At 33.4% G+C, this 15373-nt stretch overlaps 1 protein-coding gene across 2 annotated transcripts in view; it reads left to right on the plus strand.

Moving 5' to 3' along the window:
• Window positions 1–15373, plus strand: part of SLC37A3 (solute carrier family 37 member 3) — a 73614-nt gene that overhangs the window by 15674 nt on the left and 42567 nt on the right. For both annotated transcript variants that reach the window (XM_074267744.1, XM_074267745.1), the window contains exons 4-10: window positions 751–843; window positions 1682–1765; window positions 4721–4866; window positions 6253–6349; window positions 9564–9648; window positions 11363–11538; window positions 15159–15300. In XM_074267744.1, the coding sequence (XP_074123845.1) occupies window positions 751–843; window positions 1682–1765; window positions 4721–4866; window positions 6253–6349; window positions 9564–9648; window positions 11363–11538; window positions 15159–15300 (823 nt within the window). The remainder of the gene's footprint in view (window positions 1–750; window positions 844–1681; window positions 1766–4720; window positions 4867–6252; window positions 6350–9563; window positions 9649–11362; window positions 11539–15158; window positions 15301–15373) is intronic.

Genomic DNA, 15373 nt, shown 5'->3' on the forward strand with positions numbered 1-15373 from the left:
ATTTTGCCACCACAAAAAAAGTTATGAATATTTTGATATGTCTGGGATTATTCTTTTGTTACTCATTTCTTTGAGATAACAAGGTGCCACAGTGGACAAATCATTGGACTTGAAATCAGGAAGACCTGAGTTCAAATTTGACTTCAGATACTTCCTGGCTGTGGCTGGCAAGTCACTTGACCTGTGTCTGATTTAATTTTCTTTTCATAAAATGGGGGTAATAATAGCACCTAATTCCCTGGATTGTTGTGTGGGTAAAACCTTAAAGAACTTTGCAAATGCTAGCTAATGGTGATGGTGATGATGGTAAGTGACAATGACATGAGTAAGTATTAGAAACAATGGATCCACTTAAATGTTTGTTATTAACCAGGTCACTTAATTTTTGCTTTTTTTTAACCTATTAAATATGAACAATTCTTCACATATCTTTTTGAAAATGGTTGGTGTTAACAAAATGAGATAACATTTGTGAAAGTACTTTGTAAAATATAAAGTACTATATAGATGATTATTCTTTTTTTTATTTATTTTTTTATTACAGCTTTTTATGTACAAGATATATGCATGGGTAATTTTTCAGCATTGACCCTTGCAAAACCTTTTGTTGCAACTTTTCCCCATCTTCCCCCCCACTCCCTCATCTAGATAACAGGTAGACCAATACATGTTAAATATCTTAAAGTATATGTTAAATACAATATATGTATACTAGATGATTATTCTTGTTCTTTATGATTATTCTTATAGCTTTGGACCAGCAACCATTTATTTCCAAATGCAGAGGAAGCAACTCTTTTCCTAGGAACGCTGGACACTATTTTTCTCTTCTCTTATGCTGTGGTAAGTTTTAGAATTCTTAGCATGGGGAACTTAAGGAAAGAGGTAGAGGGGAATGATTCTTCTAATAAAGTTTGGTGTTTTGGATTTGAATAGTTTTCCATTTGTCAATGATAGTTGCTATCCTTCCCATTTTCTTTTTTAGCACTTGACTAAAAATTCTTTGTATATCAAGGCCCTTTTTCTTGTCTTGGCCAATTGGAATCCTCAGTGGATGCTAAAATTTTTCAGAGGTACTTGTTGAACCTATTTGATTTTGAACAACTGTTTAGTGTTGCCATTCACATTGGCACTGAAATATGTGAATAGAGGTCAATGACTCCCTTCATTTTTGGGGGGCTTCCTTCTACCTATGTGTGATCTAACATGTCAAAAAGAGATCATCATTTTACTTTGAATGGTCAAGTCATGGAAAATGTTGGATGAAGGTTATAGAGTAATCTCTAAATAGTTTTGTTAATATGGGCAGTTTCTATGTCTTTTCTTGGAAGAAGAAAATGTAGATTTAGAATTTAAAGAGATCTTAAAGGTTGTACAAGCCAAATTCTTAGGGAGAGCAGGAATCCTGTCTACAAGACAACTAATAGATTGTCATCCCCTCTCTCCTTTGACATATGAGGAGTTTTAGTTGTGATATGGAGTTCTTTACAATCATCTGAATTTCCCTCCCTATAACTTAGAGTTCACCAAAATTTTGTGAAGTTGACCTGGGCAGTCTAGCTTGAGTTGGAATTTAAATACAGCATCATTTGCTGTATCTGTTTGCATCTGGAGCACTTAGCATCTCCTCATTACTTTGCTTTTATTCAAAGCTTCTAAATAAATATTTCCCCTTTTTCAGGGTCTTTTCATCAGTGGGATAATTGGGGATCGGTTCAATATGCGATGGGTTCTCTCCTTTGGCATGTGCTCCTCTGCAGTGGTGGTAAGTCTGAAAAATCTGGTGTTTGGATTAATGCTTTTCCAGAGAGATGGGTCTTCACCGATGTAGTCTTCAGTCTCTGCCCTATGCATCCTTTTATAAGAACATATCTTGGTCCCAGATATTTTTTCCTAGAGGCTATTTATTGAAACAGACCCTGATACAGTCTTGTTATAGATAGTGTCAGTTTTTCCTTCTTGATTTTTGTAGATTCTGTGTGTTGGAAGTGGCCTTTCCTATTATCCCCTTCCTTCCTGCATTCTTTTCCCGGCAGTAGTTTGCTGGTTCAGATCTGTAATGGAGGATTTTCCAGTTAGTTTAGCTGGCTAAAATTGTGTATAAAGGAAGAATAAAGAGGCTTTGCACCAGGGTAAGGGCCATTGGTTTTTTCCAGTGAATGAAATCTGCACATTTTGTGATATTTCCTTTGGTGATTGAGAAATCTTTGCTTTCCTCCTGCTCCTCTGTTGAGCTCATGAATGGGTGAGTTTTTATTCTGCATAGTTCAGATAGATACACAAGCCAAAGTTTACTTAGCAAAACAAATTGCTGCACTGTAGTTATAAAGGTAAATTGATTGTGTAACAGAATTCCAGAAGGCTTATTAAAAGTACTTAAAAACCTTGTTTTCAAGGACTTGAGATGTGATAGTTATACGAAAACAATTCATTAGCCAATTACAAATAATTCTTAAACATTAAAGGATCCATAAGCTCCTCTAGTTTTTTACACATACAATATGTACACATGTGTGTGCACATGCACATGCATACACTTGTGTTGAAACTAGATCTCCCTTTCTCGTGGTCATCTAAGTGATGTAGTGGTTAGAGCCCAATGACTTGAGTTCAAATGTGGCCTCAGATATTCATTAGCTGTGTCATCCTATTCAAGTCACTTAACCCTGTTTATCTCAGTTTTCCCATCTGTAAAGAGCTAGAGAAGGAAATAGTAAACTACTACAAGCATCTTTGCCAAGAAAACTCCAATGGGGTCATAAGAGTTAAAGATGATTGAAACAATTGAATGACAAACCTAGTCATTATGGGTTAAAGATTCCTTATGGTCATTCCTAATTAAAAATACTGGATAAAGTTATCATCATCCACATTGTAGTTTTGGAAGTTGAAATAGATTAATTATTCTGTAGTTTAGAGGAAAAAAATAGGCACATCATCATTAATTATAACCTGTGAACTCATAAATAATATTTTGGATGTGTTCCTTTTAAGGGGCTACATTTTCTGAAAAGGGAGAACTGCATTCTATCTGGCTTTTGGGAAGTAAGAAATAGAATAGAGATAACTTCTTAATCACTCTTCCTATATTTCTCTCCCATCCCAAACGATAGTGTGATTTGGGTTTTTTGTTTTTTGTTTTTTTTTACTGTAGCCATATTCTTTTCAATTCCTTTTTGAGTTAATTTATGTAATTATATGGCTTGGGGCAGTTAGGTGGGGCAGTGGATAGAGCACCAGCCCTGAAGTCTGGAAAACCAGAGTGTGACCTTGGGCAAGTCACTTAACCCCAATTGCCTCAGCAAAAAAAAAAAAAAAAAAAAATTAATAGTTCCAATGTAATTATATGGCTTTCCAGAAATATTCCTTATCTAGGTTTATTTGTAATTCATTCATCCTTTTGAAGTATATTTTACTTTGCATATTCATGTGATTATAATTGATGTCTGTTGATTTAAATTGAGGATGTTTGAAAAGATAAAATTTCAGACATCTTTAAAACAAATGCTGTAAGCTCCAAATGTAGCCCTTATGTTTAGTTTATTTCTTTTATTTTGAAAATTCAGTTCTTAAAAACTTTATTCTTTTTAGTACTTGTTTCCTTTTAGGAAAATGTAATGGACCTCTGTTTTAATGTTTGAGGAGTAAAAGATAGACGAGTAGGTTGAATTTGTTTGAATATTTGGTAATTTATCAAAAGAAACTAAGGGGTTTCTTTCCCCATAAAATTACTCGAGTAAAGTAAGGAAATTACATCTAGTCTCTAGGATATGTTCTGTTATTTTGTAAGCGAATCAGAATTAAATTGTATGATTATATTCAGATGGAACTGCTTTTATGTATGTGAATTTTTTCTCTAGTGACTAGGGTTGAAACCCACCAATGCCTGTCTATCCTGTGGCTTTTTTTGTCTTTTCCTTTCATGTCTTTTATAGTAGATTCATCTAGAATGATGGTTGTTGAAAACCATCTTTAATTTCTCTTGAGATGAGGAATATGCTAGTAGAGTCTTGAAGTTTTTCACTGGTTTTCTCATTTTTGCTATGTGACTACCCCAACTTCTTTTTCAGTCATACATGGAATGTATATTATTATTAAATTTTAATTTGTTTCATAAGAAATTGGGGTTTTTTAATTAAAAGTTTAAGTGGGGATACTATATTTCCCTGTTGTTTTATGAGGTTGACTATTAGTTGTTCAGGATGGATTTTTTTAGTTGATGACTTTGAACTTCCTGAGCAGTTTCCTGCAGATGAGTATTAGAATCAGGGGGTGTATAACTACATTTGGATGATGTGAAACAGGTTGGATTAAGTTAGGAAGATGGAAAAAACCTATGAGGAGACTGATATAGATATGATTTCTTCATTTAGAACATGAAGAGAAGAGCAGAGAGGAGAAATAAAAGATTTTTCTAAAATCTATCTAAATGTATATCAAGGTATAAAATGATTTTTGAGTTTTATGTCTTTTGACTTGAATATCTCTACAATCAGAAATTGTGTTTGTGTTGGTCATAGCTGGCTTCATATAGTAACATTTGAGAATTGGTTACCTTTTCCTTCAGGTGTTACCTCATTAGGTACTGATATCCAGATGGTTGTCTTACTTAGCCATATGGGATGTACCAAATAAAAAATGTGAAATTTAATTTTGGCTGCATTTAAATTATAGTTGGTAATGTCATAATTATGCTGTCGTCTTTGTTTTCTCTCCTAAGGTATTTTGCTTTGGCACCCTCACGGAATGGCTTCATTTCTATAACAAGTGGTTCTACTGCTCCCTGTGGATTTTGAATGGCCTGCTCCAGTCCACTGGTTGGCCATGTGTTGTTGCAGTAATGGGCAACTGGTTTGGGAAAGCTGGGTGGGTGTGTCACTCTTTCCTTTTAATTACCTACTAAAGTACTTTATAAAATAGATTATTCAGACTTGTAAAAACTCACCTACCATGTTTTCCTCGTCTTTCACCTTTAGGGACATGTAGAATCATATACCTTAATTTGCTGGTAGGAAGTATATTCAGAGATAGACAAGATACTTACACTTAGATTATTGAAGGTGTACACCTTCATACATTGCCCATATTTGGAATCTGAATAGAATAGAAAATTCTTTAAATCTAATAAAAAGCTACTACCTTTATTTAGTCTAGGGTAAACATACTACATTATCTTATGGATCTTCTAAGTACTCTAGAGTTTGATCAACCCAAATTGGAATTTGGTTTAATTTTTCCCATTGCTTGCTAGTGAATTTCATCCAGAGGTTGTAAAAGTCATTCAGATTTTGGAATTTTAAAAAATGTAACATTTCTGCATCTGATTTTGTCATGTGTAAACTGTTTTCACATTTCTTATAACTTTCTGAATATGGACTGTATTTTTAGCTTTTGAACATAGTAGCTTAACGTGCCAAGTGTAGACTTTTAACAGATGTGTTAATTATTTTTCCCATCTTGAAAACTCATTTTTAGAACCTGAAATCTGAGGTAAAAATAATATCTGCTTTGTAATTATCATTATGGTTGAGAAAGAACAAGCATTACTGTTATTGACTTTTAGTTGAATAATAACTTTTGTGATGATAGAATGAAGTCCTTAACTGGTTGTGATTCAAATCCGCCTCCTACAGGTGGCTTAAAAAATTGTCAGTAGTCTTTTTCTTAGAAAAACTTAGTGTTTATTTTGTTTTGTTTTTAAGTATGAATAAGTAGGATTTATTTTATAAGCCAAGGTAGGAATATTGACACATCCTTTTAGTTTTATTGCTAGGAGATGTTATCTGGTATCAGATGTTTTATGGCTAACTAAAACATCCTCAAGGTACTTAGTATATACCCTCAACCAGTGAAGGAAACATCAGAGATATGCTATTTACAAAAAATTGCTCAAACAAAAGTGAAACACTTTATTAATTTCCTTTGTATTTCACCTGAATGGAGAAGGGGGAAAGACTGACACATTAAATTTAGTGATCCATTAAGGATCTATTTTACTACGTAGTTTATTTAATAAATATCCCATAAACAAATAATTAAATTATTTAATATCCATAAGTGTTATATAGTTATATTAATTTTAGAAGTCTACCTTATTATATTTGTTTTTGAAGACAGTAAAATTAATAGTTTTAATAGGAATATATTTGAATGTATTATAATTTGTGGTGAGGAAAGTCATTGTGTTCTATGCTAAGATACATTTAATAATCATGTAAGCTCCCCCTTTTAATTCTAATCTCTCTTTCCTAGACGTGGAGTCATTTTTGGTCTCTGGAGTGCTTGTGCCTCAGTGGGCAATATTTTGGGAGCATGCCTAGCATCTTCAGTTTTGCAATATGGATATGAGGTGGGTATTTCCTGCTTTTATATCAAAGAAGCTTTCAGGGAGAAGTTAGATTATATTTGATTTAGCAATATTTGGACATCTATCTAAAACTTTTTTTTTTCTTTTTCTGAGGCTGGGGTTAAGTGACTTGCCCAGGGTCACACACCTAGGAAGTGTTAAGTGTCTGAGACCAGATCTGGACTCAGGTCCCCCTGAATTCAGGGGTGGTGCTCTATCCACTGCGCCACCTAGCTGCCCCCATCTATCTAAAACTTAACTCAGCTGGATCTTATATTAGAAATTGATCAACTTGTCACAATTTCTGCCATTGAATGATTCTTTCTGCTGTCAGGCAGAGTGAAAAATCTGTCTTCAAATCTGTCTTCAAATCTGCCTTCATGTTAAGCTTTTTTGTTGAACTATTATTTTTCCATCGTAACTAGATTACTCTAAATGTTTTGTTTAGAAATCAAACATCTTGAAACTCCACATTTGACTATTGAACTCTAATTTCTCTGGAAGAGAAATTTATTTTTCTTTTTCACTATCTTTTTTCCTATATTTCTTAAGAATTCATTTCCTCCAAGTACTGATCCTTGATTTTTTGCTCTTTTATATCTACTTCCTTGAAAGCATATCCCTCCTATATCGTTAGCCATCATCTCTGTGATAAATCTACATTTTAAACTTGTATCACATATTTAAGAAGTCTCTACTAGGACGTTCTACTGTTATTGCCAACTCAAGATATCTAAAAATTGATCTTCCTCCTTAAACTGGGCACTTATTTCAATCACTTGCCCAATATTTTAGAACCAAATTTAATGACTTCCTCTCCTTTTCCATGATTTTCACATAATAACAAAGATCTACCAATTCTTTCTTCACAATGTCAGCACTTTAAAAAAAAATTTAAGTTTACTAATTTAAAAAATTTGACAAGTATTTTCTTTCTTTTTCATCTCCCTCCATTAAACAAAAAAGAGAAAGAAAATGCAAACCCTTGTAGCAATTATACATAGTCAGGAAAATTGACCGTGTCCAAAAAATGGATGTATCATTCTGCATTTCAGTTTCATGATTTCTCTGGCCTGTGGTAAGTGGTGTGTTTCATTCTTGATCTTGTGACTGGATTGCTCAGAGTTCTAAAATCTTTCAAATTTTTCTTTGTGATAGTATTCTTCTGGCTCTGCTCATTTTACTTTGCATCAGTTCACACGTCTTTACCGCTTTTCTCTGAAATTTTTCATTTCTAATTTTTCAGTTCTTATGGTAGAATAATCCATTCCATTTACATTTCATAATTTGTTTAGCCATTCTCTAATAGAAGGACAGACCCTTAATTTCTAATTTTTGGCTATTCCAGAAAGAGTTGTAATAAATGTTTTCATACATACAGGCCCTTCTCTTTCCTTGATCTCTTGAGGTGTAGGCCTAGTAGTGTTATTTCTGGGTCGTGAAAATCAGTCAGTAAACATTTATTATTTATTAATGTATGTTACTACTATGTATTAAGCGCTGTGCTAAATGCTAGAGATACAAATAAGACCTGTTCTGTGTTCACCCTGAAGTTTTATTTTTGTCTTGTTTTTGTGGAGGAAATCTGGAGAGTTTGGAATTTTCTGACCTCTTCCATCATCTTCCCAGAATCTTCTCTCCTATAAGATGATCTTTGAAATATATAGATAAGTTTTTATTCTGAGGGGTGATGAGCTACATTATAAAAGATTCTTGAACTCAGTTGGACCCTATTCACAAATATGAAAGTAGATACTATTTCTTTTGAATAGTGGGATTCTGCAGCAGAACAAATATCTGAAAATATTTAGATACTTTTTACTTTCCATAATTGCTAGTCTACCTCCCAGATCTTTCAGCAGACAACTAGGGTGTCTGTTTTTCTGCAGGCTTTCTCCAGTTGTCATTTTCCTTTGTTGTCATCTTTGTCAATCTTATGCATGTGAGATAGAATCTCAGAGTTGCTTTACTTTGCAATTTTCTAGTAGTTTTTTGGATCATTTTTTAATATGGGTATTAATACCTTAGATTTCTTCATTTGAAAACTACCTATTCATATCTTTAATTTCTCCATTAGAGAATGGATGGCACCACCATTTCTTGTTGTTTTATCACCTTATTTCAGAGTTACTGTAATGGTTTCTTAGTAAGTCTTTTGGCTTCTAGCTTTTTCTTTCCCCAAGCCACCTTTTCTTCCTCCTATAGAATTGCAAATTAATAATAATTTGCATAGTTTAAAGGTTTGCAGATCCCTTTACAGCAGTCCTATGAGGTAGACAGTGCAAATAGTCTTTTTTTTTTTTTTTTTTTTTTTTTTTTCAGATGAAAAATTTGACCTTCTGACAAATTGTGGCTTTTTCATGCTCATGGATTATCCATGATGGGATTTGTAGACAGTTAACCTGATTCAAAGTTCTTTATAGTAAGACCTTTCACATTGCCATTGTACTTTTTGAAACACTTTTCATCACAGCATTTTTCTCCCTTTAAAAAAATCTAAAATTCAGATAATGGCTTTTTAATCTTAAATGCAGGATTCTTCTTCTTGGGCTACTTAGCATTCTGTCATATTTCTTAGTCTGCTTTATTACCCTAGTTTTCCCCAACATAAACTTGCCCTTCTGTCCAGCCTTATCTTCCTCACTGTCTCATTCTCCTATTCATTGTCTTCATTTCTACCTCTGTGCCTTGGAATTGATTTATCTATTTTAGGTGTGGGCTATAGAGCTGAGCTCTGCTTTGGGTCCTAGATCTTTTGTAAAACCTATTCTTGTTACTTTGACCAGCAATCATATTTCAATCTTTTAAATTTATGTAGAATCACTGTACATTGTTCTTTAATCTTTTTTTGTGTGTCATGGGTCCTTCAGGCCTGGACCTCAAGCCCCTGGACTCTATCTCAAAATAATATTTTTAAATGCGTGCGTGCGTGCGTGTGTGTGTGTGTGTGTGTGTGTGTGTGTGTGTGTAAAAGATTACAAAGGAAACCATAGTTAACCAAATATTTCTAAAAACAAGTTTATGGACATTGGGTTGAAATCTAGTGTGCACTATCTTTTATTAATTCTCTTTGATGTAAGTTTCTTTTTTATGCAGTTAAAATGTAAGGTTGAGGGCAGGAATTCATGTTTTTTGAGTTTGCTGGAGCATATTTTTGAATAAAATGTATTTGCTTAATAAATAGTGGATATATAAAAACTTTTTTTCTTTTCCCTAGTATGCCTTCTTGTTAACAGCATCAATACAGTTTGCTGGTGGAATTGTTATCTTCTTTGGGCTTTTGATATCTCCAGAAGAAATTGGTAAGGAGAAGTAGTCTGATTTGATCAGAGCTCCTCACTGTTAGGGAAAATTCAGGGCAGAATTTTTAAATATTTAGTCTAGAAAGGGAAAATTGTGAAATCTGGTATACTGCTTGGGGGCCCTTTTTGTTTGCTGTAAAAATTGTGACACCATCTTTTCTGCTGGTTGTGAAATAACCAAAAGACCACATTGGTCCACAGAAAGATTGAAAGATGATCCTGATTTGTGATTTTCAAATTCTTAAGATAGGAATAGGAAAGTAAATGATTTTCCTTAGTGAAGTCAATGCTCTTTCCATTGCACTGGGTTTAGTTAGGTGGTCAGCAAGCATTTATTAATCACTTGCTATATGCCAATCATTTTGCTGAGTATTCATGATATAAAGAAAGGCAGAAGTTCTTGTCTTGGTGTATTGAGTTTAATGAGGGAGGTAGCATACAGACAGCTATCTATATGAGATACACCTACAAATAGGGTAAACTGGAAAGAATCTCCAAAGGAAGGTCATTGTAATAAGGGAGAATAGGGAAAGCTTCCTTTAGACGGTGGGATTTTAGCTGAGACTGAAGCCAGGAGCTGGAGATGAGCAAAGAGGGCATTCAAGACATTAGGGACAGCCTGTGAAAAGGCCTAGGGTCAGGAGATGGCATGTCCTGCAAAGGGCAATAAGGAGTCAATTGTCATGGGAATATAGAAGATGTGGAGGGAAGGGTACTGTGTTAAAGGATTGAGAGGTAGGAGAGCCAAATTAGGAAGGTCTAACAGTAAACAGGATTGTTATGTGTAGTCCTAGAGGTAATTAGGAGCCACTGGAGTTGTTGGAATAGGGAGGTGCTGCCTCTTTTGTATGACTTTTGTGCTTATACGTGTTGGGTCTTTACCCAGCTTTTGAATCATTCATCTGTTTCAGGTCCACAGCAGTCAACAAAAAGGAAAATCCTAAACTAGAAAATGAAGTATACTTCAAAATAATATAATTAAACTAGATTATCATTACTCCCTAGGAATAACAAAGCACTCCTTGGTGTAGATTTCTCGATATTCCATTGTATAAACTGTCTCTTTAAAAAACTGAATGTTTTTATTAGGATCTTAACATTAAGTAACTATATAAATTATCTGATTAGCTTAAGGAAATAGGGATAGTTTATCTATGTCACACTGTTTAATATTTATTCAGTCACAAGAGTCTTAAAGAAATCAGAGTGAGGCATACATTACTTATCCTATAACTGTTTTGTCTTTTTAGAAACTAAATTTAATCTTATTCTGACAAGCAAAGGTTTTCGAATTATATTATCAAGGGAACAAGAACAGAAACTAAGAACAATGAACAGGCAAGATGAAAAGACCCCAAACCCAAGATTGTAAATGATTATACATGTGTTAATAGACTTTATCTGTTTGCCAATTACTCATCCTATCCCTTAAAATGTGTATATTTAACATAACTTGCATTGTCATTTTAGGCTTCTTTATATATATATATATAATGTGGATTTATTACTACTACTATTGTCTTTAACAGATATAATTAATATACATCATTCCCTTAGTTATGCTTTTTTCATTCTAACTACTTTAGTTAAGATTTTCCATTTTAAAAAAGATGATGGTAAATTAAGCTTAATGGAATTTGTGTGTGTTTAGGAGAAAGATCATATGGTCAATATTTAACTTAGTGCTTTGGGGCCTTATCTTTATTCATTTTAGGTCTTCCAGGGACTGAGGAAGAAGAAAGTTCTGAAGATGACCCTTGTAGACCACTAATTCACAATACTGACAGTGAAGAACATGAACCCAATTATTCAATCCAAGAAATAAGTACACTCCAACAGCCCAAAGCAATCAGCTTTTATCAGGCTTGTTGCCTTCCTGGAGTTATGCTGGTAAGGACTATTTCATGTCTGCCCTTCTGTGTTTACTCTGAAGATCAGCATTGCTTGCTGTTGAAACCACCTTGAATGCTTCTCTTTTCAGTTACCCTAAATATCCCAAAAAGATTGGGAGGTTTTTTTGCCTTTTCTGCTTAAAACCTAAATGAGAAATTGTAGGGGATTTTTGTTGTTGGTGATGGTGATGCAGTCCAGTGTTCCTACATTCTTTGGTAGTAGAAGGAGGTTAAGAAAACTTTTCCTAGTGCCTTAACTAAATAAATCTCTTCTGTCAGTTTTTCCAATCTTGATGAAGTCAAACACTACAGTGAAAATAAGAAATTAGGTTATGTTTCCAAGTTGGCCTAATAATTTTTCAGTATGGCCTAGTATAGGCCACTTAATCTGTCTTGTTTTTTAGTTCCTTCCTGCTTTGTGGAATAAGTGTAATACCATGGTTTTCTTATATATCACACTAGATTATTTTGTTTTAAATTTTAGTATGAGACTATAAAGTTCTTGAGCATAAGAATATAAACATAAAGTATTATTGCAGTTTTCCAAATAGGTGCAACATTTTCAAATGAACAGATTGCAGTGGCCTCAACCACACTTTCTAACTCCATTATTACCTATTTTCACCAGACAATGGCTACAAATATTTTCATAGAGAAGGTTAAGTGTGAATTAGTGCCTAAAGACAAATTTGCATAATTGTCTGTTGGCAATTAAATGTGATAATATATATTATGTCCCCAAACCCTAAGGTGCTATATAATAATTAGCTGTTATTTTTGTTATTGTTATGTGACTATAATAATGGATATAAAATAGAAAGATAAATTTTTTTTTAGGCCAGCTTCTCAGAACATATATATGGTGTTTAGGTATTGTTTAGCCAAAGTTATTTAACTAATATACGAGTTATTTAACTAATATGCTAAAACTTTTTTTTAAGAAATTGATATTTTTTCCCCAATTACATGTAAAAGCAATTTTAACCTTTGTTTTTACAATTTTGAAGTCTAAATTCTTTCCCACCCTCCCTCCTCTCCCCTATCATTGAGAAGACAGGCAATTGATTAAAAAAAAAAATTATACATATGCAGTCATGCAAAACATTTTTTGTGTTTGAAAGTATTTTTGTTTTTTAAAAAAAATTTCATAGTATTTTATTTTCTAAATACATGTAAACATAGTTTTCAACATTTTGTTTTTGTAAGACTTTGTGTTCCTAATTTCTCTCTCTCTCTCTCTCTCTTACCTCTCCCTTCCTCAAGATAGCAAGTCATCTGATATAGGTCAAATATGTGTAATTCTTTTAAATATATTTTCATAGTTGTCATGTTGTGCAATAAAAATCTGACCAAAAAGGAGAAAACCATGAGAAAAATAAACAAACAAACAAAAAGTGAAAATGTAGTGCTTTGATCCACATTCAGTCTCCATAGTTCTCTCTCTGATCGTGGATGGCATTTTCCATCCCAGGTTTATTGAAATTACTTGAATTACAAAATGATTGAGAAGAGCCAAGTTCATCACAGTTGATCATCATATAATCCAATTCATGATATTGTTTCCTTGCTTATCTCTTTTAATTAGATCTGTTTGCTTTTGCTTTGTCTGAGATCATAATTACTAATTTTTTTTTTTAACTTCAACTGAAGCATAATAGATTCTGCTCTACCCTCTTGTCTTTATTCTATGTGTGTGTCTCTGCTTTAAGTGTGTTTCTTGTAAATAATATGTGGTAGGATTCTGGTTTTTAATTTACTCTGCCATTCACTTCTGTTTTATGGGTGAGTTCATTCCATTTACATTTATGATTAGTAATTTTCCTGCATCCTATTTTTCCCATCTCTCCCTCTCTCTCCCCTTCTCTGTTTACCCTGTCCCTCCTCACAAATGTTTTGTTTTTGACCACTGTTTCTTCAAATCCTCTCTCCCTTCCATAAGCCCTTTTCACATTTCTGTTATTCCTTTCCCCTCCCAATTCTCTTTAGAATAAGATAAATTTCTATACCCAATTGAGTGTGTTATTCTCTCCAAGCCAATTCTGATGCAGCAAATCTTGCCTGCCACATTGCTCCTTCTTACTTTGTCCTCCCCTAATCTTCCTCTTCATTGTAAAAACTCCTCTATGTGAGCTTATCTCCCTGTTTTACTTCTTTTCCCCTTCTCCCAGTGCATTCCTTTTTCTCATCCCTTAATTTTGTTTTTGTTTTTTTGATATCATTCCATCACAGTCAACTCATACACCTGCCTTCTGACTATGTATAATCCTTCTTACTGCCCTAATAGTGATAAAGTTCTTAATAAGATCATCTTCCCATGTTGGAATGTAAATAGTTTAACCTTTTTGAATTCCTTATGATTTCTTTTTCTTGTTTACCTTTTTATGTTCTCTTGTGTTCTGTATTTGAGGATCATATTTTCTGTTCAACACTGGTCTTTTTATCAGGAGTGCTTGAAAATCCTCTATTTCTTTAAATATTCATTTTTTCCCCTGAAGAATAATACTGGGTATTTTTCTGAGTAGGTGATTTTTGGTTGAAATCCTAGCTTTTTTGCATTCCAGAATATCCTAAGTCCTCTGATCCTTTCACGTAGAAGCTGCTAAATTCATTGTTATCCTGAATATAATATCTGAATATTGAAACTCAGAAAAATACCCAGTATCATTCTTCAGGGGAAAAAATGAATATTTAAAGAAATAGAGGATTTTCAAGCACTCCTGATAAAAAGACCAGTGTTGAACAGAAAATATGATCCTCAAATACAGAACACAAGAGAATATTGATTATTGATTGATAGATTCTTCCCATTTCTATTTTACCTTCTGGTTCTAGTATATCAGGGTAGTCTTTCTTAATAATTTCCATAAACATGATATTTAGGCTCTTTTTAATCATGGTTTTTAGGTTGTTCAGTAATTCTTAAATTATCTTTCCTGGGGACATGTAGATAACACAGTGGATAGAATACCAGTGCTGGGGTCAGGAAGACCTGAGTTCAAATGTGGTCTCAGATTTTGACATTTACTAGTTATATGATAATAGGCAAGTCACTTAAATCTAATTGCCTCGCCAAAAAAAAAAAAGAAGAAAGAAAAAGAAATTATTAATGTAGAAGTATTTGAATAACTAATGCTTTTAATGATTGACTTATTGTTTAGTTATAGTATCCAAGTATATGTATTATATAAACTTTTTAGGAAAATCAAAATACTTTGCTTCATACAATAGAACTATAATAAATAGATTTATCTTGCACGTGCAAGATAAAGTGCAATCTTTCTGAATCATAGTATAGATATGTGTGCCATTTCTTGAAGACTCCAGCCACTGCTGTGTACTCCTTCTAGAAGGCTGAAAGAAATAGTGGGGGGAGGCCAAATATGAAATAAAAGTGTTGTATATATCCTTTACTAATAATGCATCACATTCCCATGCTTCTCTAGAAGCTGGGGCAGATAAAGAGTGTCGGGGAAGAATGGGATAAAAATAGGCAAGCAAGGATTTACAAAAGTGTTTAATTTCTAATACTTTTAGAACTTAACACCATCGTGTTAAAAACTACTAAGTTGCCTTTTTGTGTTTTATTCTTTATTGGTTGTTGAATATTTTTTTTCCTAGTATTCCCTGGCCTATGCCTGCTTGAAGTTAGTGAATTATTCCTTCTTCTTCTGGCTGCCCTTTTATTTGAGCAACAACTTTAAATGGAAAGAGGCTGAAGCTGACAAGCTCTCCATTTGGTATGATGTTGGAGGAATTATAGGTATGCTTGGAAAACGTCTAATTTTTTGTACTATTTTTAGAAAAAAGTAATTTAAATAATATGAAATGTAAAT

The sequence above is a fragment of the Sminthopsis crassicaudata genome, chromosome 5 (assembly GCF_048593235.1).
Source record: "Sminthopsis crassicaudata isolate SCR6 chromosome 5, ASM4859323v1, whole genome shotgun sequence".
Lineage (NCBI taxonomy): Eukaryota > Metazoa > Chordata > Mammalia > Dasyuromorphia > Dasyuridae > Sminthopsis > Sminthopsis crassicaudata.